This window comes from Schistocerca serialis, chromosome 1 (genome assembly GCF_023864345.2).
Source record: "Schistocerca serialis cubense isolate TAMUIC-IGC-003099 chromosome 1, iqSchSeri2.2, whole genome shotgun sequence".
Taxonomy (NCBI): Eukaryota; Metazoa; Arthropoda; class Insecta; order Orthoptera; family Acrididae; genus Schistocerca; species Schistocerca serialis.
The window spans coordinates 1,034,711,748-1,034,737,776 of NC_064638.1; the positions used below are offsets into that span (position 1 = coordinate 1,034,711,748).

General features: G+C 39.2%; 1 protein-coding gene across 5 annotated transcripts in view; it reads left to right on the forward strand.

Moving 5' to 3' along the window:
* Positions 1 to 26,029, forward strand: part of LOC126414267 (beta-TrCP) — a 116,865-nt gene that overhangs the window by 48,516 nt on the left and 42,320 nt on the right. For all 5 annotated transcript variants that reach the window (XM_050083333.1, XM_050083335.1, XM_050083334.1 and 2 more), the window contains exons 2-6: positions 18,395 to 18,617; positions 18,832 to 19,018; positions 19,112 to 19,205; positions 19,297 to 19,467; positions 24,216 to 24,407. In XM_050083333.1, coding sequence (XP_049939290.1) covers positions 18,395 to 18,617; positions 18,832 to 19,018; positions 19,112 to 19,205; positions 19,297 to 19,467; positions 24,216 to 24,407 — 867 coding nt within the window. The remainder of the gene's footprint in view (positions 1 to 18,394; positions 18,618 to 18,831; positions 19,019 to 19,111; positions 19,206 to 19,296; positions 19,468 to 24,215; positions 24,408 to 26,029) is intronic.

Here is a 26,029-nt window from a genome sequence, read left to right on the forward strand (position 1 = left end):
ATGTTCATTGTTAATGATGTTAAGTTTCCGTAAAATTCTTGTTTTCAGCACTTAATGATTATGCATTAGTGTGAATGATGGTGAAAACTACTTCTGGTACAAGTTTGTCGGAAAATCTTATCTTTTCACTGTTCATCAGTTGATGAGCGGAACGGAATGTCCTAGCGCCAGTAATACGGCCAGTCAGCTGGGTTCAATACGAATTTTTCGCTCTGTAGCGGAGTACTCTTACGAAATTTCGTGACAGTACATGCTCACTGAGATTCGAACCCAAGATTACTAATGCATATGATTTAACATGCCCGAAAGATTTAGATAACGATATCCGAAGTTTTCATCATTTAAAGAAAATGGTAGAAGATTGTAAGATGAAGTTCCGTGAGAGGTCTGCTTTTACTTTCATGGGCATAATCTACAATATCATGAATTCAGTAAGGAATTCCGCTCGCTGTTCTTTTGCCACATAAATTTCCATCCGATTGTGCTGGTGGCCAGCTTTAATAGCCCCGTGACGTAGTAAGGCTTGCAAACCGCTAAAAACAGCGTAAAGGCTCAGGAGGAAAGAAAATATTTAAGATTTTCTATGAGGACTCCGGCATAATCAAAGGTTTCAAGGACTTTAGAAGATGGTCATTGTGCATCAATCAGGAAGAGTTAAAAAGAAGTGTCGTAAACTAGTAAGTTGGTTTGTGCATCGTGGTGCTAGACACGGCCTGTACTGGGGGTGGTGGTTGTGGTGCACTTCTGCCTTTCTTAGCTCTTAAAACTCTTAACACTCGGTAAGGGAATTTGATACGTAATCAGAGAATCCGGACAACGGTGCATCTTGATATTTGTCACGTACAAACCACTGCTGGAAGTAAGACATAGTTAGAACAACGTCGTAATAGCAAATGGTGATTCAACTACGGACATGTGGATTTGTGGTCTACTACGTACCGCTAAATGGTTTTTAGACGTAGCCTTCTACAGCTTCAATAAAATACTGTTATTGGTAGTGTGAGACCTTAATGTAAGTTCGCAGCAGGTGTATATTGCCAGTTGCGTGTGAATTTGTTCGCAGATTAGTAAAGACGGTGTTGACATTCAGACAAATATAGTCTCTGCTAAATTACCTGAAGTTGCTCGGGGGCAATAATTCAAATTTTATTCACTTACCAGCAGCTTAACAAGTTTACGTGCTCTAGGGGAAGCAAACTATCAGTTCAATAGGCACAACTGTTGATCTCCCTACGAAGTTTGAAGGGGTTAGAAACTTAAGCCCTATCATCATACACACGGTACAGCAAAATGTAGTGGGCATAGTCAGAGAGTGCGATCAGCGTTTTGATTGCAAATAGTTGCGTTATCTTCTTCACATTTGTTGCACTTTTTTTTAACCATTCCATGTTTTAGATAATTCTACATCGGCAGTGTAGCATTGTCAAACTAAGCTCTCAACCAACGGCTAGTGCTTGCTACTTTCGAATCTTCTATTTCTAAAAACTAAGAAAAAAGAAAGATTTAGGATTTATCATCCCGTCGATGGCGAGGTCGTAAGAGACGGAGCATAAGCTCGGATTGAGGGAGACAAGGGAAGCATATCGACCGTGCCTTTTTCAAAGGAACCACCCTAGTATTTGTCTTAAGTGGTTTAGGGAAACCGCGTAAAATCTGGTTGGGGGTGACGGAGCTTTGAGTTCGTGCTCCCGAGTATTGGTGTAGTCTACTAATAATCATACCAACTCAGTCTGTCCTAAAACCTAAACAGCGATGCGCGCTATAAATGCTTGTACTCACACACATCGAAAATCTGCACTTGCAGACACAGCCATTTCACTTGTCTGGTCACTATTATCACCATGTCTTTGTGTCTCTCAAAGACCAACCCCACGTCCAAGTTCGTGAGAGATGGGCAACGCCTTGAAACAGGCGGCCGACGGGGCTCTGGTGAAGCTGCGACAGACGTTTCTTAACATGTTACCGAAGACGCCACTCCTGGTGGCAATACAGAACTAAAAACAGTAGTTTTAAATTATCCAATGTCTGGGTCTTGTTTTAAAAGTTTTTAGTTTCTTCTCAGACGTCATTTGTTTACCTGCTGCAGTTAGTAAGATGTTGACTTTGATTATAGCCTTAGGTCACAGCATTGGGAAGCGGGATGAGATTTTACAGATTTATATAAACAGGAGATGCTAATTCGCAACTCTTGTTATAATGCAGGAATATACCTTTAGATACAGAATAGTATACTGAAATACTGTATGTTGTTCCATGATGTTTCGGGCATGCTGTCGGATGGCGTCGACATTTTGCAACAGTATTTAAGCTGACAACCATTCAGCCATATTCATGTGAGCTGCAATCTCAAAATTCACAGAACACCCATTACGTGAGACAACTTAGTCAAATGTATTTTTGTTGGCAGTTAGTAATTTTTGTTTACATAGCTGGGAATTTTGTATCGATCAAATTGTTGAGGAGGAGTAGCCTAATTTCTGTTAACAAATAAAATGTGTGACCAAGCACTACGCAGACTGCTTTTAAACATTTTTTAAATATAATTTTTGTGTTCATCTATATTAAATAAATTTGGACCATAGGTGTGCTTTCAGATAACGAGTCTTTGGTATTTTTATAATCTTTAAGAAGAAAATGAAAACTGCGATCCAGCTAGATCTCCATTGGCGAATCTTTGTTGCAAGCATTTAAAGCTTTGTTGTTCGCATTATATGGGGTACTACTTTAGGTTCATTGGAGTTTTGGGGCTTGTCTGAAACATAATCATATAGGGAAAAAATCTGACGATTTGTCGGTGCTAAGGAATTTTTTCTGGGCGAATCTGCAAAGTTTTCAGTGATAGTTTAAAAGAGATCTAACAATTGTAGGGACACAACGAATGGAAACACTGTAAGTATCCAAAGTTGTATACAGGGTGATTCAAAAAGAATACCACAACTTTAAAAATGTGTATTTAATGAAAGAAACATAATATAACCTTCTGTTATACATCATTACAAAGAGTATTTAAAAAGGTTTTTTTCACTCAAAAACAAGTTCAGAGATGTTCAATATGGCCCCCTCCAGATACACGAGCAATATCAACCCGATACTCCAACTAGTTCCACACTCTCTGTAGCATATCAGGCGTAACAGTTTGGATAGCTGCTGTTATTTCTCGTTTCAAATCATCAATGGTGGCTGGGAGAGGTGGCCGAAACACCATATCCTTAACATACCCCCATAAGAAAAATTCGCAGGGGGTAAGATCAGGGCTTCTTGGAGGCCAGTGATGAAGTGCTCTGTCACGGGCTGCCTGGCGGCCGATCCATCGCCTCGGGTAGTTGACGTTCAGGTAGTTACGGACAGATAAGTGCCAATGTGGTGGCGCTCCATCCTGCTGAAATATGAATTGTTGTGCTTCTTGTTCGAGCTGAGGTAACAGCCAATTCCATAACATCTCCAGATACTGTAGTCCAGTTACAGTAGCACCTTCGAAGAAAAAGGGACCAAAAACTTTATTGGCTGAAATGGCGAACAAATGTACAACTAAATGAAACTTTATAGCTCCCTTAATTCGCCGACAGATAGTGCTTAGCTCTGCCTTTTGTCGTTGCAGAGTTTTAAATTCCTAAAGTTGTGGTATTCTTTTTGAATCACCCTGTATTTACATTAGGAAACAGCTTTAAGTAACGGTAGCAAATGCCAATGTACCATAGAATATAGGTAGGGCAGTAGTCATTTGTTGCGAATTACCGTAAACACTATTCTTGCGAATGTAATTGAACAACTGAATTCTGTTTTTTAATGTAAATACCAGAGCTTAATGCGGGTATTATTTCTGTATTAATTAACTCAAAACCCTTAAAAAGCGAGAAAAAAACCACAATCGAATCGAAAGTACGCGTGTTCTAAGTAGCCCCACCTGTATTTGAAAAACTGACACTTCCACAAACAAAAATAATTTAAAAAGGCATACCACACTAATATGAATTTTTAACACGCAAAATTCATTAAAAAGAACCAGACCATTATTTACGTAAATTTGAAAATCATACGTATTACAGTTCTTCCTAGATCCATGACTGCAAATAAAAAATGCTACTTTCGGCGGCCGAAGAAAAAGCCTGTAACCATAGTATGTGTACTTTCAAAGATAATAGAAATAATTCTGTATTGTAATAAAGCAAGAAATTAGGATTCCAAAAGATGAATAAATGCTTTACTACATTTTTTGGTCATGCTATATTACATTTTTGGTTTGGCCATTTTGCCAACACCCAGCGAGGTGGCGCAGTGGTTAGCACGCTGGACTCTCATTCGGGAGGACGACGGTTCAATCCCGCGTCCGGCCATCCGGATTTAGGTTTTCCGTGATTTCCCTAAATCGCTCCAGGCAAATGCCGGGATGGTTCCTATGAAAGGGCACGGCCGACTTCCTTCCCCGTCCTTCCCTAACCCGATGAGACCGATGACCCCGCTGTTTGGTCTCTTCCTCCAAAACAACCCAACAACCCACCATTCAACAATAAGATCACTTTTCACATTTTGTTAGAGGTAGCTCCACTGTTCAAAGTAGAACTGCGTATTGCTGAAGAATCCCTGGAACAATGAGGGGCTAGCCTGTATGTTCACAGCTAATGTCATCTTTTCTTTTAGTAAAACCGTCTGAGCTCGTAGCAACGGTGTTGCGCTATGTTCCAAATAATAAACATTTTACACAGTTTCTAAACAAACTTGTTGGCTGTCAGACTCTGTACTAAATACGCTCGTGTGGAAAGACAGAGCTTCAGTCAGTAATGCACGCGTCCACGGTGTTTGATTGCCCGATTCGAATGCTATGATACCAAATGAGACGTACACAACTCGTCTGCCTGTGTCGAGGCCACCTCAGCTAACAAGATTGCGGGCACTTTGGGCTAATATTCCACGTCTCGTCGTAGCAGAGTTGCAATTTGCCGTCTATTTCCATGAGCCGTGAGTCAGAGGTCCCGATCAAGATCGCCTGTTGACTGTATTTACTCGTGGACGACATTGCACTTATCTTCTTTGGAGAGTTGTCTGAATCTGAGTATACGGATGTGGATTTGCACTGTAGGAAATTTCAGTAATTTCTACTGTATCACGCTGTCATTGGCCAGCTCTTTTATCATACCATTGTGTCGCCGTCAACAGGTCATTGCACGATCTTTGTCCTTGTCGATGTGAGCGCTAGAACCAGGCGCAGTCAGTTCGCAAAGCTCCGGTATTGAGCAACGTTCCCCTTCACAACCACCTGCTTTAGTAAACGTGTCCATCCGAGCGCAACGTCGTTTTTCCTCGTACTTAATTTTCCTCTTCTGTAGTAATATTAGGATTTGTTCTTATGCCCTAATTGTTTTTCGAATACTGCGTTTCGCGAAAAAATTAAAAAAAAAAAAACCGAAGTCTCAAGAGGAATAGTCATTATTCAGGGATGGATATGACAGGAACGATAATTCGAAGCAAAAAGTCTAGCAAACACGGGCTGCAAAAAAGCGTATCTCAAGAGCTATGAGCAGTTGTTCATCTTCGGTACTGTGAAATCTCTCTCTCTACTGAACAAGTGCTCCTAGCTCTTGAGATACGCATTTTTGTAGCCCATGTTTGCTAGACATTTTTGCTTCGAATTATAGTTCCCGTCATATCCCTGAATACTGGCCATTCTTCATGGGACACCTTGTATAATGTAACTCTTCCTAAACGCGACGAGATCCGATAGTATTATTTGAAGGAATGGTTGTGACCAGGAAAGTGATCGTGTCATACACAGTGGATCATGCTGGGCTCGTTGTTAATTTATATTAAAAGCGCTGAACAGAAGCGTCGTCCGCGGTGAATGTGTTCACTAGATGGATTCATACAGTCACGGTGCACAGATCTCAGTTTTTTGTCAAAGCCGAGCATTCATGAGCACAGTCTACACATTTCTATCTACAGCACAATGTGCAGTTACTTGCAAGCCGAATTTCTGCTGTGTCCAAAGATAATGTGGATTTCCCCAGATAGTAGTATGCTACTCCGGAGAAAATTCTTGTAATTAAGAATATAAGAAAAATTCAGTACAAATTTTGAGCAATATTGGTGCACCGTAAACTTAAAAACGGATACAGGGTAGCAGGCAGCGTACAGAACTTTGTATATGTACGAGGGGGCTTTCTTACACAGAGGTATTGTAGAACATCAGTAATTTTCTGGATGCACAGTTGACTCTTCCATATTGGTCACTATAGATTTAGAAAAAAGTCACCACGGATGCAAGAAGAGAGCGTGAACCTGTATCTTTAAAAGAAAACATTGTAGGATCTCTGACGTCTCCGCGTTGGCAGATAAGGAGGTCTTGGTGACAAACGGCTCCACCTGTAGAGATTGCCGTACCCTTTGATGCCGTGGTACTGTTGTTTACAGACTCTGATTAACGGAGAACACTAGTAATATTTACGCGATTTAAGATGGGGTGCTATTAGGATGAGTTGCTCGAAAGAATGAAGTCGCAGCAATTGTACACTCTTCACTGTCAGGCGTTCTTTGTGTTACTCTTCGTGCGGCAGATCAGTAGTTAAAGTGAAGATCCTGTATTCACTGTTGGATATAAAAAGCGTTACTGCGGATACATTTACACGAACTGAGTTGCTGAGTCAAAATGAATATTCACGGTGCAGGTATTGAACGTGCGGATTTGAGAGGGGTGATGTCTTTTGCTGTGCCTTGTCTGCCGTACTCAACAATATTTTTTGTAATCGATGACGTACATAGACTTTTTACACTGAAACAGCGAAGAAACTGGTATAAGTATATGCATATTCAAATACAGATATATGTAAACAGGCAGAATACAGCACTGCGATCGGCAACGCCTATATAACACAAAAAGTGTCTGGCGCAGTTGTTAGATCGGTTACAACTGGTACAATGGCAGGTTATTAAGAGTTAGGTGAATTTAATGTGGTTTTACAGTTGGCGCACGAGCGATGGGACACACCATCTCAGAGGTAAAGATGAAGTGGGAATTTTCCCGTACGACCATTGCACGAGTGTACCGTGAATATCAGGAATCCGGTAAAACATCAAATCTCCGATATCGCTGCGGCCGGAAAAAGATACTGCAAGAACAGGACTAACGACTGAAGAGAATCGTTAGACGTGACAGAAGAGCAACCCTTGGTGCAGATTTCAATGCTGGGCCATCAGTAAGTCTCAGCGTCCGAACTATTCAACGAAACATCATCGAAATGCGCTTTTGGAGCCGAAGGCCCACTCGTGTACCCTTGATGACGGCCCGACACAAAGCTTTACGCCTCGCATTGGCCCGTCAACGCCGACATTGGACTGTTGATGAGTGGAAACTTGTTGCCTGGTCGGACGAGTCTCATTTCAGACTGTATCGAGCGGATGGACGTTTAAGGATATGGAGACAACCTCATGAATGCAAGGACCTTGCATGTCATCAGGTGACTGTTCAAGCTGGTGGAGACTCTGTAACGGTGTGGGGTGTACGCAGTTGGAGTGACATGGGACCACTGATAAGTCTAGATACGACTCTGACAGGTGATCACCTGCATCCATTGACTTCCATTGTGCATTCAGACGGATTTGGGCAATTCCAGCAAGACAATGCGACGCCCCAAACGTCCAGAATTGCTACAGAGTGGCCCCAGGAATACTCTTCTGAATTTAAACACTTCCGCTGGCAATCAGACACTCCAGATACGAACATTATTGAGCATATCTGGGATGTGTTGCAACGTGCTGTTCAGAAGAGATCTCCAGCGCCTCGTACTTTCACGGATTTATGCACAGCCCTGAAAGATTGATGGTGTCAGTTCTCTCCAGCGCTGCTTCAGACATTAGTCTAGTCCATGCCTTGTGTTGCGACACTTCTGCGTGCTCGCGGGGGCCGTACACGGTATTAGGCTGGTGTACCAGTTTCTTTGGCTCTTCAGTTTATTTACTTTTTGCTTGTTTGATGCGCACACAGTGAAAATTGCGTCAGATGTAGTTAGGCGCTCGAAGAAGCAGCACAAATTTTATCCCCCTTTTACTATAACATAAAATTGGCGAGAGGTAGAAATGGACCCTACAGGAATCTCGGGTACTGCGACTATTGAAGATCAGAAATCGTACATCAAGATCGAAACTTCAAGCGACAAAAACTTGACAGAAATCCACAGTGCGTTAAGTGAAATTCGTGGTGAGTTTGCAGTGGACTGTAGAACAGTTTCACATTGGGATACGAAGTGTGAAATTTGTGGCAGGTGCTCTGAAGGTCGCAGTGCGACTTGTGAGGAACTCTCTGGAGCCACAGGAATTTACCACATCATCAGTATTCCGTATACTGACAAATGATTTGAAGAATATGAAAATTTCTGCTAGATAAGGCCCAGACTGTTTGACTGCCGAATAAAAGCAGAAACTCGTGGCTTCTGCAGTCTTGCTCAAACGACGATTTTGGTTTGAAATTCAAGGATTCGTGTGTGGAATTGTCGCTATTGGCGAAACGCGGCTTAGAGACTTTGAATCGGAGTCGAAATCACTGTCTAGTAAGTGGAGAGCTTCAGATGCTTAAAAAAAAATTTCGACGCGCTCAATCAAAGCTCAAGCAAATGACGATTTTGCTTACGATCACCAAGGAATCGTAAACAGTCCCATGTGGAAAAAGTGTAATATCAATGCAGTCGCTGGAGGCTGGGGCGCCCATTCTCCACGAGAATGCTCGCCCGCATATCGGCAATGTTGTAGCCCAAAAACCGCGCAAATGCGGATGGGAAGTTCTGCTGCATCGTCCCTACAGTAGCCCGGATGTGAATCCACCAAACTTCTACTTCCCAAAGTTGAAAAAACCTACGCATTGGTATCATGTGGGAGAGCTTTCTGCCACAGTTACTGGAGCCATTCGACATATGAACAGAAGTTATGTCCTGCATGGAATAATAGATCTTCCGAGACGTTGGGATTCAGCTATAGAGATAAAGGGAGATTATGAAGAATGATACACCAGCAGTGAAGAGAATGAAAGAAATATACTCCGATGAGCCAAAACATTATGATCACTTGTTTACTTATGTGTTGGTACACTTTTCAAACAGCGATTCTGGTTGGATGACTTCTACAAGTCCTTCATAGATTTTCAAAAGTATGTGACGCCAGATGTCTAATCACAGGTCACTGAATTCCCGCAAATTACGGGGCGGTGGTTCGTGGGGACGCAGCTGGCGCCCGATGTGCGTTCCAGTGGGTACAGATCAGGGGCATATGCTGGCTATATCACTTTGTCACGCTCCTCAAACCACTGCAGCACGATTCTGGCCTTATCGCGGAGAATTATCTTGATGGAAGATGTCATCGCAATCAGAGAAGACTTCATCCATGAATGGATGCATGTGGTCCGCAATAATTATCACATACTTCATTGCCGTCGTGGTGTTAGAGCACCACAGTAAGTCCCATATAGACCAACTAGATATACCCCATAGCGTAATTCTGCTCGCACCGGGTCTCTCTCTGTGGCACTGTGCACGTTTCGAGCAGCCATTCGCTTGGATGACGGCGTGCAAGGACACAACCAACGTCCTGGTGTAACAAAAAAAAAAAAAATGCGATTGTTCAGTGATGTCCCCACTGAAATCTTAATTGACTGTGTCGTCTAGTCAGCCCGGGAACACAAAGGGAACACAAGTTCCATGTTCAACAGTGGTCTTCGAACCCTGCGCTCCGAAACACTTCTGCCTATCCTGAGTTACACAGCCGACGATCTTCCGAGCGCCACTTTCTGTGATGATGCTGGACGCCCAATAGTTTCACCATCCTTAAACCACTTTCCATAGGTGCTCACGACAATAGCAGGCTTAAATTTATTTATTTACACGTAAAGTTCCGTAGGACCAAATTGAGGAGCAATCTCTGTCATGGAACGTGTCAATACGTAAAATAACAACTTAAAAGTAATAACAGATAAAAATAAAATGTTTATGTACCCAAAAAACAGTCAAGCCATAAGTTTCAGTAAACGCAATCAACAATATAAAATAAGAATCAGCTTAATTTTTCAAGAACCTCCCCAACAGAATAGGAGTGATCCATGAGCGATATGCTGCACACCTTTCTGCACAAAAGTTAAGGAAGTCCGATCCAAATGCAGGTCGGATTTCTGCCGAATATTAACTGAGGGAAAGCTGCTCATTTTTCGAAATAAGCTGATTTTGTTGACAAGACAGTAAAGAATATATATATATTGGGAGGCCAATGTCAAAATACCCAGGCTAGTGATCAGGGGTCGACAACAGGTTCGCGAACGTACACCACTTATTGCCCAAACCGCTTCTGAGACAAGAATAGCCTTTTAGAATGGGAAGAGTTACCCCAAAATATAATACCATACGACATAAGCGAATGAAAATGAGCGAAGTATGCTAATTTTCATGTCGAACGATCTCTCACTTCAGATACCGGTCGAATAGTAAAAATTGCAGCATTAAGTCTTTGAACAAGATACTGAACGTGGACTTTCCACGACAGTTTACTATCTGAACACCTAGAAATTTGAACTGTTCAGTTTCACTGATCATATGCCCATTCTGCGAAATTAAAACGTCGGGTTAAATAAAAAAAAGTTAGCGCTCAGTTGTTAAACGACTTCTGAAGCCGAACTGTACATTTGATGGCAAGTTATGTGATATAAAATGATCAATTATCCTTGCTTACACAGCCTTTTAAATAACTTTAGCAAACACTAAATAGGTCTAAAAATGTGTTCGCCGTTCGAGATTCTCGTTTCCAGTCGCAGCGTCACAATAATGTGCCCTTTGTCAAAACCGCTTATATCAGTGGATTTCCGAATTTGAGGTCTGTATATTCGCTATTATGACTACACACTCGCCTCTGTTCCGCTTAATTCTTTCCTTCCTGCATCACGTGCCCGCAGCACCACCAGAAGGCATTCAGCCTCGCGGTGGGCAGTGGTCGTAATGTTTTGACTCGTTAGTGTATGGTGTTTCCGACTGCATGCAACAAACTTACCAGCTGTGAACTCCATTGTTGTGTGTAGGGCCAAGGAAAAAGAGAACCTGATTCGAGAACAAAATCGCGATAGGCAGTCCCAAAAGATGTACTTCGACATTACCCGATCTTCGGTGCGTCGTAGAGTATATGAAGATGTGTAGATGAAGGCAGGAAATTTGATTTCCCACTGTTTCTGCACTTTGTTCCCCGAAGTTACTTTGAACGCAGAGGCAGACAGCGGCCAGGCCTGGGCTGAAGGCCGGGGCCTCGCTGGCTGCAGGGGGCGTGGCCCGCCACTCGCTGCAGCGCTTGCGTTCGACCCTGTACCGGACGGCCGCTTTGAGGGCTGCTACTCGAGTGAAAATGAGCGCGCGGAGGCTGTGCGCTCGGCAATGGCGCGGGGGATCTGAACACCCAGTGGAAGCAACCAAGTGCGAACTTTTCCACGCCTCCTATCCCGTGCTGTGCTCATCCAAGTCAGTTAAAACACATGAACTGGTATTATATTCAATTACAGCAAGATCCCAGTTATCCGGCATTGTTAGGCGATTTTTTGAAAAAAAAAAGAAGGAAAACTGAATTATTGTTATTATTAGAACGAATATTTTCGTTTAGAATTCAAATTTCTGGTCGTGAAGAAGTAGATTTCGGAAAGTCCGTGGGTGGTTAACTAGTGACACCTGCGAAGGGAGATTCGAGCAGCAAAGTGGCGTGGATATACAGGGTGGCGCAGTTAAAAATAGCCCGCCTCCGCTTCGAATACGAATGCAATATTTCGACTTACAAATGAAACAGCTACAACAGTTTTATACAATAACAGATTATTAGCATTCTTCTGTCAGCTTTTCAGTTTATTTCATGTCACATTCGAAATTTCTCATTGCGGTCTGCAAAATGAGTTTTTCGATGGAAGAAAGAATTGAAATTGGGGAAGCATGCGAGAACGGGTTCGATTTAGGAAACTCCCGAAATTTTCCAGGTTAGGTACGTGGATAAAGGACTACCAGCAACGATAGCAATACAGTGTCTGTATAAAAGTTGGAGCTTCTGCAGATCTATGCAAAATATAAAAAGACAAAGAATTACTTCAGTTCCCCCCACTAGAAGCTATTGCAGGTATACGCCGACAAATTATTCAGAATCCAGAAGTCTACACGTAAATTGGCCCAATAGGCGCTTGTAAGTAGGAGTTGCCAGCCGATATTGAACAGTCTTAATATGAAGCCACATTGAGACCCTTTCCTTTATACCATGAGTGATGAAGCATGGTTTTATCTTTTTGGCCACGTAATTTCGCGGAACACGAGGTATTGGGCAACGGAGAACAGTAATATTGTGTGTCAACAACCACTTCATGATGAGAAAATCGACGCTTGGTGCAATGTAACAGGAATGCGCACCATAGGACATATAATTTCCGACACCACTCTCAACACGGTTGCATATATGGACATTTTTGATACATTTTGTGCTCAGCTCACTGAATGTGAAAGTCAATACTGCTTCTTCCAGCAAGAAAGGGCAACATGCCACCCGTCTAAGGTATCCCTGGACCAAGTACATATATCTTCGCTGAGGAACGAACTCTCAGGAAATATTTTGGTCACTGCTTTCGCTGGATCTAACATAATGTGATTTTTGCTGTGGGGACACTTGAAGGGCAAGGTCTATGAAACAAATTGACAGAATACAGAACTTTACGACGGTTGTATCTGAACATACTTAGACGTGCACAGCTGTGTATTGATGTCGCAGGGGATCACTTTCAACGTCATCTATAAATGTAATTTCACTGTAAACAAATGGTAAGTCAATTTCGGCTCCTCGTTTCTGTAATGTCACTGCATTTCCTTTATACTTAACATGGGCTAAATTCCAGCTGAGGATCTATTACCGCTTTATAAGAGGGTTCTGAATGAATGGGACAAAGAATGGCAAGATTCTCGGGTAACGAAAGGAAAATAATACGTCCAAGTAGCACCAGTACTATCAACCGTACCGTGGTACCATGGACTGACGTGTACACTGAAATTTGCAGTTGCAGCAGCGTGGTTGAAATTCAACCACTGCTGCTGTGCTCAGCACATACACTGCGCAAGCATAGCGCTATCTCCACGTTGTGACTGCGACGAAGTGGAAGACATAAACTTCACATATTTTTGGATACATCAACCGGTGGGGCCTCAAATTAAAATTTATATGGGATGTTGAATATTATTACCAACCACCGACATTGCGGTTTATGAAGAACTTGACTCCTTTCTAACAGAAGCGAAACGAGAAATACGAAAAGAAATAACTCTCTGTAATCTCAGTACGTTATTTCATGCGGTTTTTGCTGTTTTATTTCGTCATTAGCGATTGCTTACCCGTTCGGTTTTGTTGTAGTATTTGTGTTATTTTCGTTCAACTATACCGATGTCTTGACGCTTTGGAAAATGAGAACAGTCATTAGGAAAAGTAGGGAATGATGAACACAAGGAAAAAAACTCGGACAATTGTTTCGCTAAACAAAGTGCTGCGAAATAGCGTATTTTAAGTGTAATTGCCGGGCTCAGTGGAGAGCGGTTTGAGGCGCCATGTCACGGACTGCACGGCCCCTCCCGCCGGAGGTTCGAGTCCCCCCTCAGGCATGGGTGTATGTATTGTTCTTAGCATAAGTTAAAGTAGTTTTTAAGACGAGGGACCGATGACCTCAGTTTGGTCCCTTAGAAATTCACACACATTTGAACACACAAGTGTAATTTTGTAAATAAGTTGCCAGTTTCCGGCGAGTAACTAGTAATACAGTGAACTTTCAAACGTCGCGTATAGCATGTTTTGCAAGTGGCATAAATAAGTTTTTCGGTGCATTTGTGGTTTGGATCCATATCGTCTCGGGTCCGCATTAAACTGGGTAATAGTGAGCGTGCTGTAGCCGTTTCTGAAATTCCGCAGTCTTTCATATTGCACACAAGTACTTAATCCTTGTACCATAATTATATCCACTAAAATGTCAGACAGCAATGAATATGGGGTGGGAAAAGTGCAATTCTTCTTTCCCGTGGTGTGACAGATTTTACAGAAAAAATTGTGCCTTCGTTACTTACCTGAGAAACGATATATAGAGGTAATCGTAAGCATGAAAGCATTACGAACTCTCCACGTACCTTTTTCCTAGGAGCTAACACGCTCCTTAAACCAGAATGGAATGTAGGTTTGTAGTAAACTGCTGTAATCATTTAAGCACTGTGAACTAAACTTTATTTACGCAGGAGTGTAGCTGCCGTTTAAGTTAATATGCGAATAGGTTGAGGCAAATTTAAACCACTATTACTGCTTTCGCTCGTCATATGCGAGTATTTAACGACGAAATCAGATAAAGGACTCACGAGAAGTGTACTTAACAACACGTGAAGGATTGAAAAACATCGCTCTGTAGCACAGATCTGGTGACGAGCGAAGTAAGTAATAATCAATTACATTGTGCACTAACTGTTTTATTTGAATATTAACCAGAATGTATTGATGAAGCATTTTTCTCTAGCAAAAGACTAGTCGCTTTTAGGAATCGACGGGATACAGACGAAACGCGACATCGTACTGGGTGGTTGTAATTAAAGTGCAGCTATTCACGGAGGTCCTGTGTGGTCTGTAATTACCGTATGGCAGCGAATCGTGTCAAATACGCAAATGCTTTAATGCGGAACAGATTTACGCTGGAAGAAATTAGTTCCAATTTTTGCCATCAGGTGGAAATCTGGCGCTGTACAGCATGTTGTGTCTCCACTGCTCACACTGAACAAACTGTCAGCTGCAGTTAATAATAAAATCAACATTATACCTTTCTAATTTGTTTGACCTCTTCCGTCGACATCCTGTTCCTAGTCCATTACGTACGGAAAGATTTCTATACGTGGTTTTTTTTTTTTTTTTTGCGTTCACAGCGCCAGGTTTCCACTTGGTGGCCAAAAGCGAACAAATTTTTCCCAGCTTAAATCTGTTCCGCAGTAACACATTACAATATCTACAAATTTTCGCTGCCATACGATAATTACAGCCACATTGGACTTCGGTGAGCAGCTGCATTTTTTATTATAACCATCCGGTAGATACTGTTCTTAGTTTTTCCGAGACCTCACTGTCAAAGGTTTACCAGGGTACACGGAAAAGCTGTTACGTTGTCGAAATCCGTTGTTGGAACTTCCAGCCAGCTGCACTTCGACAGCGGAAACTAGCCAGAGAGAATGGCCGACGTGGAACAGCGACGCCGAAAAGTGAAAGCGGAGCTTCCCTCGGCGTTTAATCGCGTGACTCTTAAAGAGGAAAGGAGACTGGACTTTCTCAAGCAGCGAAGACTCTCACAACGCTGTGAGAACGCATTATATAGGACTACTGCAGAAATGTTCCCTTTGGCTCCGTGTCATGTAACAATCTCGAGTTGGAACTGGGCAGACATCATTATGCAATACATACACATTGCGATAATGGAACGCTGTTGCGAAAAACGCCTTCTTTACATATATCTGATTTTGGTGTGGTTTTAAAATTGCTTCACCACGCAATAGTGTAATGACAATGTTTTTACTCAAGATTAACATCTAGAAAAGTTAGGATATCAATGTCTTTCATGGAAGGCATAGATTGAAAAGAAAAAAAAAAAAAAAACTTGAAGTAGTTTGAAATTATTTCAGTGCTATGCATGCGGCACATACTTCAGATACAACATTCTAGAACTCCTTAATTTATGCTGTTGAATTCTTCAACTTGCTATGCTATTTTAAATGTGCAAGATTTTAGCTCAAAACTTAAAAACAATAATTCACACCTGAAAAGAATAGGGAAGTAGCCAGTATGTTCTTTAATCATCAACATAAAAAAATGAACGGATGCCACCAGTTGACATAATTGGCAGGAACTGCACTATACATGACACATTTTTAACTTTATCGTTTTTTAGTAAAAAATTCGCAACATTTTACTAACCCATTCTCTATCCGTAACAGTGAAGTTATTGTTGGAAGGTACTACAGACAAGATCATGATATAAATTCTAGTTATATAATAGTCCATATTTATTAGTGGTAACACAAGCCATGCTGCAATTATAATGTTAACCTTTACAAGCATCTGACTTACAGCTGAACACAAATTTAATGTGTTTTTGCTTATTTTTGGCCAGTCATGCTGTAGCACTTCAATGCAATAATTAAAGCATTGCAGTTTTCCGATGCTTTATCAAAGGGATTTTTTAAAAGTGAGCAAATATATCTTGCATAGGAATGCAGTGACAATCTCTTTTTTACCAAAAATGGAGGAATAGAAAAGTGTTAATGTTCCGCTCATATTGTGTGGAACGGTGTACAGGATTATAGTTTTTCTTCAGCTTGAAATCTGCGAATTTACTCTTGCTATGTTGTTTTAGAATAAAAATCAATATACTACAGGAGACTGCTACGTAAATCATTTTCTTACACCACTGTTGCATCAGTGGTACATTATAAATATATCTGACAGCGACCTTCTTTATGTAAAAAAAGTTAAAATTTATGCTGCTGCTTCGTCTTTCAGGTCAATGCATTTCGTCCAACATTTTTTTATCTTGTAGATTTCATTTGTACTGCACTTCTGAAAGATGTGCAGCATACCTGTCTAGGGCTTCCATAACACAGTACTCAGCAAAAGGGTGCATACAGAATTTAGGTAAAAGTATAACTGGGGAGACCAGAAGAGGCATTCACACTATAAACAAATCTTTGTATGGTTGGTAGAACTGAAGACTGTACTTAACTACACAGTAGTACAAAGAATGCATCTCTTAACTTGCAAAAACAATTTTTTTATATCCAAAATTTTTACTTGTTTTTGCTGTATGACTACATCTTACAAAAAAATTCATGTTGTGAATACTTTTAATCTTGCATTTGCAATTTAATCATTGCAGTCTTTTCACTATTCCACAGTTTACTGTGGCCATTAATTCTGCCAATCAGAGTGCACAAATGTTCACATTGTTTATGCTGAGTGCAGAGAAGTTGTTCTGAGTTGTTATTTAGTTTCTTCATACTTCACTTCCCCCACCCATCTTTTTTTACACACATTTGATTGCAACTTTCTGAGAAATTGAAACTGGAAGTCTGGAAATCATACAATTTGTGTGATTAGAGGCTGGAATGATCCAGTTAGGATTTAAACTTTTTAATTTACTACAGCATCATTTGAGAAACACTGCACCTATGTAAAAAGGAATGAATGAATGAACATGGGAGAACAATAACTCTGGATAAGAAACTATATTATTATTATCATCACATTCAGGACAGTAAAATAAAATTATTTACAAAATCAAACATACCTACTATGTATACATGGGATACTTAAGTCATAACATGTATTGTACTTTGGAAGATGTAGTGGGTTTGTGCAATGTTAAATTTACAAGAAGTAGTAAAACATCATACAGCTTCATACATATTATAACATAAACAGGAGAAAACATGTCTACAATCGAGTCAATTTACGAGCTGTGTGTATTGATGCTTGTGTGATATGCCACCAAGCAGCTATGTGGATTACAACCTCTGATTTTATTTAAATAGTTGGGCATGTAATGTCTGTGAAATATGGCCTCCTTTCAAACATTTCATTATTGGCAGCTCAGTTTACTGATATCCAACAATGGATATCAGGTGTTCTCAGTCTAAAATGTGAAGGAAGTCTTGTGTAAACTTAATCCTACATATTGATGAATTGTGTGAATTTCAAATGAACAGGAACAAAGAAACAATAATGGTCACATCTATTATTGATATATCGTTAGGTTCACAACCGGTACCTTCATATTTGTACTGTCATTTATATTTGTCTTGTACCATTTTGTTCAGTTTAGCGGTATTTTCATTACCAACTTCAAGAAATAAAAGTATTTCTATAAAATAAAAGTATTTCTATAAAATAAAAGTATTTCTATAAAATAAAAGTATTTCTATAAAATAAAAGTATTTCTATAAAATAAAAGTATTTCTATAAAATAAAAGTATTTCTATAAAATAAAAGTATTTCTATAAAATAAAAGTATTTCTATAAAATAAAAGTATTTCTATAAAATAAAAGTATTTCTATAAAATAAAAGTATTTCTATAAAATAAAAGTATTTCTATAAAATAAAAGTATTTCTATAAAATAAAAGTATTTCTATAAAATAAAAGTATTTCTATAAAATAAAAGTATTTCTATAAAATAAAAGTATTTCTATAAAATAAAAGTATTTCTACAAATGCCAAATAAAAGTAGCAGATATCATTCATGCTTTTGAAATAATAAATTACTAGATTGTTGCTGTTATTGTATTGTATGATGTTTGCAACAACTGCTTTGCTTATTGTGGAAAAAAGTAATTATTTCTTGCACTTTTTTTCAGTACCCAATGACGATACTCTATGATCCTGCACGGAAGAAAGAACCATCACCACAGTATGTGACTGAAAGAGAAGTGTGCTTAAAGATGTTTGAAAAATGGAGCGAACAAGATCAAGTAGAATTTGTGGAGCACTTGCTCTCACGCATGTGCCACTATCAGCATGGCCATATAAATACATATTTGAAACCCATGTTGCAGAGGGACTTCATTTCACTTTTACCAAGTATGTTACTGTTTTATTTGCTGCACATATTTGTTATAATTTCTGAAGTTTGGGTTCCTGTTTTCTGAGTCTGTGTGTTGTAGCATAAAATATCACTGTTGTTATTGTAAGTATTGATCCTAATATGGTATGAAGTCATTTTTGTAATTCTAATTTCAAACTGGTTCTGTTGTAATTTACACTGGGCTTATTGCTTTTCCTTTTTCTGTGGTAGAAAAAGGTCTGGACCATGTTGCAGAAAATATACTGTCTTACCTGGATGCAGAGTCACTGAGCTCTGCTGAATTAGTTTGTAGAGAATGGTACAGAGTTATTTCAGAAGGGATGTTGTGGAAAAAATTAATTGAAAGGAAGGCAAGAACAGATTCCCTGTGGAGGGGGTTGGCTGAAAGGAGAGGCTGGTAGGTTTGAGAGGACATTTTTTCCTCTCTTCAGCATATTGAATAAGAGTTCAGTTTGATATAATTCATTTATTTCTGATTTTGTATTTACAGGATACAAGACTTGTTCAAGCCCAAGCCTGGTGAAAGCCATCCTAATCACTCATTTTACCGATCACTGTATCCCAAAATTATTCAGGATATTGAGGTGAGTAGATGTACGATCTTGTCATTGCCCATGAGATTGTTATGTGCTGTAATTACCCAGTGACACTTACCTGTGGCTTTGTTTTGTGCAGAGTATAGAAAACAATTGGAGAATGGGAAGACATAACCTGCAGAGAATTAACTGCAGGTCGGAGAACTCTAAAGGTGTATACTGTTTGCAGTATGATGACCACAAGATAGTATCTGGTCTAAGAGACAACACAATTAAAATATGGGACAGAAGTACACTGCAGTGCACATCGGTATAACGCATTTTTATTTGATTTCCTTTATCTGATATCAATATCTCTCGTAATTGATGAAATTCTCAAGTTTAAAATTCAACAAGCAATTTTTTTTACCTCTGCTGCTTGCCTAATGCATTTATATTTAAGTTTACTAATAGTCAATATGATGGGTTCAGTTGTCTTCCTCTTAAGGCTGCAGTCAGTCAGATGGCCTCATGTAATCAACAAATACGTTAAGGAGCACACTGCATTGAGCCTGTGGCATGATAGTCATAAAGATTAAACATTATCACTGTTGTGAAAAGAGACTAGTGCCATATTCAAAATTAAAAAGGAAACCTGAAATAAATAAAACCTATTGGCAATAAGAGGACTAGTTTCCAAAACAGAGAAAATTGGTTGGAGTTAATGTAGAAAATTTGAACTATAAGTAACTTTCTAGTGAAAAGAAGTCCCAGTAATTGTAGTTACCATATTTGTTGACTAATAAGACATACTTTTTTCTTTTTGAAAATAGAACAAAAACTGTGCGCGTCTTATTTACTAGTGGCAAGTTAAGGTAGATGTTGATATGCTACATTTATTCAAAATGGGCTTGAAGCTATTCATTGTCAGTTTCCTTGTGAATTTTGGGCATTTTGGTTGTAGTGTGTTCACTGGATGTTCAGGCATCAAATATTGTTGTTCTTAGTCTGGAGCTCTACTGGTCATAACTGTATTGTGGTTTTATTTACAAACTGTGGCTGAAAAATGCCATTGCTGTACAATAGCATTTAAGCTGCAAGTGATTGCATTTGTTGGAGAGTGTGGGAACAGGACTACAGAGAGGTGTTTCAGACCAACTCCAGCTGAAGAAAATAAGGTCTTTGCAGAATCGGGAAAATCTTTTGAAGAAAGAACCTAGCAATAAACATAATCCGAGAAGTGGCACTGCTAAATGGCCAAAACTTGAAGCAGAACCCAATACTTGGATTTTAGAGAACAGGTGAATGAGAATTTAAATTTCTGCAAAAATGATCATTCAAAAAGTGAAAGCAATATCCACTAACAAGGCATCACCAATTTTCCTGGATAAACATTGTGTGTTAAAGCTGTATGAAGATTCATCGGCTTTGTATGTGGGCAGACACACAAATATCACAGAAGATGCCAACCAAGTGTGAAGAAGAAATTTTTGAATTTCATAGATTTGTCATTAACGTGAGAGAAACAGAAAAGTTTGAACTTTCACTGAGAGGAAACAGTGACAAGGCTCCACTAATGTTTGATGTGCCTTCTGACAGAACTGTGTATTCCAATAGCACAAAAAGAATTATTGTTAAAACTTCAGCTCATGAAAAGACTACAGTCATTTTATCCTGCTATGCTGATGGGACAAAATTGCCACCACCTTTCTTTCTTCGAAAGAAAGCCACTTTTTATAGAGCGGTTGACAAAAGGGTATTAGCCCATGTACACAATAATGGCTGGATGGATAGATGGAGTAGGAAGGAGCTTGTGGATGGATAAAATTTGGTCTATGTGACCTGGAGCCTCATTGAAGAAGTCTACAGTGTTAGCATTTGATCAGTTTCATTCTCACAGAACAGAGGAAGTTAAAAATAAGACTGAATGAATTGAAAACTAGGTTACCTGAAGTTCCAGAAGGGCTAACTAGTCCACTTCAAGCAATAGATGTAAGCTTGAACAGACCATTTAGGGAAGTTACAAAGGAGGAGTGGATCAGATGGATGCAATCTACAAATATTGAAAGTACACTGTCAGGAAGGAGGAAGAGACCTTGCATTTTTCAAGTTTGTGAGTGGACCAAAGGTTCATGGGACTCGTCAAAAACTGAAACGGTGATTAAATCATTTAAGAAGTGTGGAATCAGTAATGCACTGGATGGTACAGAGGATAATTTATTGTATGAGGATTCAGATTCTGACATGGTGGCTTCAAGTATATCTTCCTTCAGGTCTGAGGATGAATTTTTGGGGCATTGAGGATGCAAATTAAAAGGTGAGCACTTTTTCCTACTTACATGCGTATATATTTGATATACATGCATGTATGTTATAATTGTTTTGCAGTAGATGTATTAAATGAGTTTTTTTCCCTAAAAATCTTTTAAGTGATGTGCGCCTTACATGTTGGAATCTTAAAGGCTCTTAAATTATTGCAAAGAGAGCTGAGATGACTTGGTGTGAAAACAGAGTAATAATTACATGGGTTTATGTGTTTAATGGGGAAAATGACACATATGCTTACAGAGAAATGGGCTTATTGGCAGAAAACTTGCATTATTAATACGTTATTGAAAAAGAAGAAAAATATCTTAAATACTTCTAAAAATGGGTTAAGATATATTCACATAATGCTGTCTTCGGGAAGTGTTTTTCCTTTCTCAGACCAAGTGTGACAATATGACACACAGAAATAAAACATTTCTTGATGTATGTAGGTTAACAGTTCGCAGATTATAGAACCCACATCCATAACAGTGTGCTAATTTACTTGTTACTTTGAAGTCCTGGATGGAACACACAAAAATTAATCATCAAAGTGTGGGCATTGAAGCACTGACAGACATAAACAAAATGGAAATTGTTGTTGCTAAGCTATTGGATATTGTGCTTCTTCAGCTCAGAGCTAAAACGTCCTTCCCTCTCTGCCCTTGCAAGCATGCATATTACATTACCAAGACTATGACAACTACTATATAGTTGTTACCTTTACTATCTCTCTCTCTCTCTCTCTCTGTGAGGTACCTGACCATGCGTGCCACTGTGAATTATGTATGGCAAGAGAGACTAAATAAATCTCCATATAAGCTATAATTTTTATGATTTTCTGATCAAGGTCATTTTGAGAGACAGAAGTTGGGAATGGATGTTCGTAGAATTTCAATATTGCACCTCTAAACTTCTCCATGATGATTCACAACGCGTCCCTTGTAGCAACTGCCACTGGAGTTCTACCACCAGTCCCTGCACCAATTGTCAATTATGTACAGGTCTTTCAGCATTTCACTTAAGTCTTCCTGCAGGTAACAGCATAATCTGTGAATTGCCTAATGTAGCTTCCAGGTAGATTGTTTACAGTAATGGCCCTATATTGCTTCAGAAATTATCTCTACATCTGTTCGTTTTGTCCCAATAATTATTTTGTTCAGTTATATCTGCCAGAAAGTCTTACATCAATTCATAAATGTGGCCCAGTAATTGATAAGCTCTTATTTTGTTCATTGAACATCTCTGTGGAACTGTATCAAATGGCTTCTGGAAGTCAAGGAACACGACACCAATCTGGATGCTCTTGTGTACAGTGCACTACATTTTAGGAAGAAACAGAGCAAGCTGAGTTTTGTGGAATTTGTTTTGTTTGCGAAATTTGTTTTGCGAAATTTGTTTTGCGAAATTTGTTTTGCGAAATTTGTTTTGCGAAATTTGTTTTGCGAAATTTGTTTTGCGAAATTTGTTTTGCGAAATTTGTTTTGCGAAATTTGTTTTGCGAAATTTGTTTTGCGAAATTTGTTTTGCGAAATTTGTTTTGCGAAATTTGTTTTGCGAAATTTGTTTTGCGAAACCCAGGTTGATTTTTATAATAGAGATTGCGTGAGCACATCATATTTTCCATAACTCAAAAGGCAGACATCAGCAATAGGAAAGCCTCAGTTAAGTGTGCCACTACAGTGACCCTTGTTTGTCGGCTACACTTAAATCTAAGTAATATTTCATTATAGTGTGTCATTTCGAGAATACTTTCTGATCCAGTTGTGAGCTTGAAGTGTCTAGAGAAGCAGAAGGAATACTCAGTTTGCTCAGCAGACTAAATGTAACACCTGCAGACACTAGCGGCTGCCTTTCTGCTGCAGCCAGGAATAGACATGTTTTGGACCTAGAAGCTCCCTGTAGGGGGGGGGGGGGGGGGGTGAGGTTTAAGCCAGTGTAGGTCTGACCTGCAGTGAGTTAACTTGCACCCTTCGAAAATAAAATTGCTACAACTACACTTCACACGCCTGATCTCGTCCCTCTTTGAAGTGTGAAGTGTGCGTGAGGAAGTGTTAAGCAGCATCACCAGTCCTGGGAATGAAAGGTTGAAAAAGAAATTTCTTTCTTAATATGTAGAAGGTACAGAAAGGTAAGAGTCCTCAATCCTCTGACATGGTCATTTCTCATGTCTGGAAAATTTCATTGCAATATGAATAGCATTTAATTTTCTGAAATGTATTTCTGTTCTATACCAAAACTAGAGCTGCTATGTTGCTGCTATGTTGTGTGACATAATTTTAAATAGGTGAGCTTTATTTGTGACTTCACGGAATATTGTCATATATAAATTCATTTTGCTTTATGCAGTAAAGTCACTGACTTTCTTTTGTTGTACTCTATACTTTCACAATTTTCCTCCAGTGACCATACTTCCCTTAGTTGGTGTCTTATTAAATTGTCACGTGATAAAAAAAAATTCCTGGTTGAGGAGACTCAGCTTAGAATAGAAATTTTTGTATGATTTGTAACAAATTCTTTTGTCGGTGGCTATAATTGCCTGGAAGCAGTCTGAAATCTCTGCAACATTTAAATTAAGTCTACCTTCGAGTACTGTTCGTTATGCAAGTTTTTGGAAGAATATAAGATAAAGTAATAGTAGCAGCTATTTTTCACCCAATAACAACTGTTGTATTGTGTGTAAGCTGATCATGATAATCGTATAAGTAAAAATTTTGTGAGAGTTTCCTGTTTTGTGATTTGTTAATGTTAGATATGTTTTGTTTTTTTCAGGTCCTGACAGGTCACACAGGTTCTGTATTGTGCTTGCAGTATGATGATAAAGTCATCATCAGCGGCTCAAGTGATTCAACAGTTAGAGTATGGGAAGTAGAAACAGGTGAAATGGTGAACACATTAATACATCATTGTGAAGCTGTGCTTCACTTAAGGTTCAACAATGGAATGATGGTTACTTGCTCCAAGGTAAAGCTGTTAATTTATAGAAGCTTTACTTTAGTATTTGAAAACCAAAGAGAGATTCGTAGAATAAAGATAGGCTCACATTTTTGTAATAAATAGAGCTTTGATCTGAAATCTGAAAGAAACCATTGTTTGGAATATTACTTCATTTTTTTATCTATAAGGTGCTGGTACTACATGTAACAAGGCTTGAAAAAGACACATTGAATCGCTGCTGAGGAACTGAGTTTTATTTTATGTAAAAGGCTTAATTATTGTGGGTATTAAAGGGGCATCTAGCTTCTTGAAAGGAAATGTAGTTAAAAAAATTAATTCATTAATGTACAGCAAAATCAGTGTGCCTGACAGGCACGATAATTACCATTATAAGGTGCACAGATGAAGTGGTCCTGGATGTGACAAACTAATTATCTTCCTAACTGTCATTCATTATTTGCATTGTAAATAGCCAGGATGCCTGTCTGGTGCTGTACATGTTTCTCCATAAGCTGTTGAATCTATTTGATTGACTGAAAGTATTAAGTTTCATTTACTAGCAAAAGCCACTGAGAACTTTGGTTGGTGTTCGAGGTAAATATATTTTGGTGCCATATGAACCTTGACAGATGGGTCCAGTGTTAACAGTTCTCATGCATTAGAAGGGGAAAGAGTGACAAAATTATGATGAACAGTGAAAATTTTTTAACAGTTTAAAAAGAGCAATGTAGTGACTCCCCAAATGAGGGACGAAAGTTCAAACATATATTCAGCAACAAAAGGCTTATGCTAACAATCTTCATAGACTAAAATGAAATTTTGTTTGTCACTACATGCTGACCGAGATGACAATTGGTGAAGTTGCATATTACATAATTCTCCTAACACTGATCCATTAAAAATAGTGTGTTGTCATTGTGGTGTTTGATGCTGCATAACAATGTTCATTGAAATCCTGGTGTATCAATTTGACAACTTTGATTGAAAGGGGGGGGGGGGGGATCACAGTCTTGATTTGGCTCAAATTGACTTAAGACTATTTCTGGAGGCTGTGAAATGGTTGGGAGGTGTTTCATCTCGGATAAGGAATTGGCTGGGATGATATGATCTTGCAGGAGGAATAGAAAATACAAATGTCTCAACTGCTATTACAGTTATGTCAAAACATTACCTGTAATTGTATTTCATCATACTTTGACATGAATCATGCTTATATTCACACTTTTTATAATCTCAGGTTGTGTTGAAGGTTTCAAGAAAGCCCTCTTATTACTTGGAACTGAATTTGCTTTTTTAGTTTAATATGCAGTTAGTTTCACTCAAAGTTGTGATTACTATCCCTTCAAGCAGATACAGTCTCACAGTGAAAGGCATACAAGGCACACCAGTGTTTGATGTTAATCTTTCATAAACAGTTTGCCTGAAGTGTAATGACTTGCAAAATCAGTTCTGCTAACTGGTAATGAAATAATCCTTATCAACTTTAGGGCATTGTATATCATTTTTGGTGATACAATTATAAGGTGCAGCTATATGCTGAAGTAAAACTTCGTTTGTCAATAATTTTAAATAGTTTTCATTTAAGAAAAAAGTATTGTGAAGGCACTGGCATTGAAAGATCGTTTGCAGGTAAGTTCTATCACAAGAAA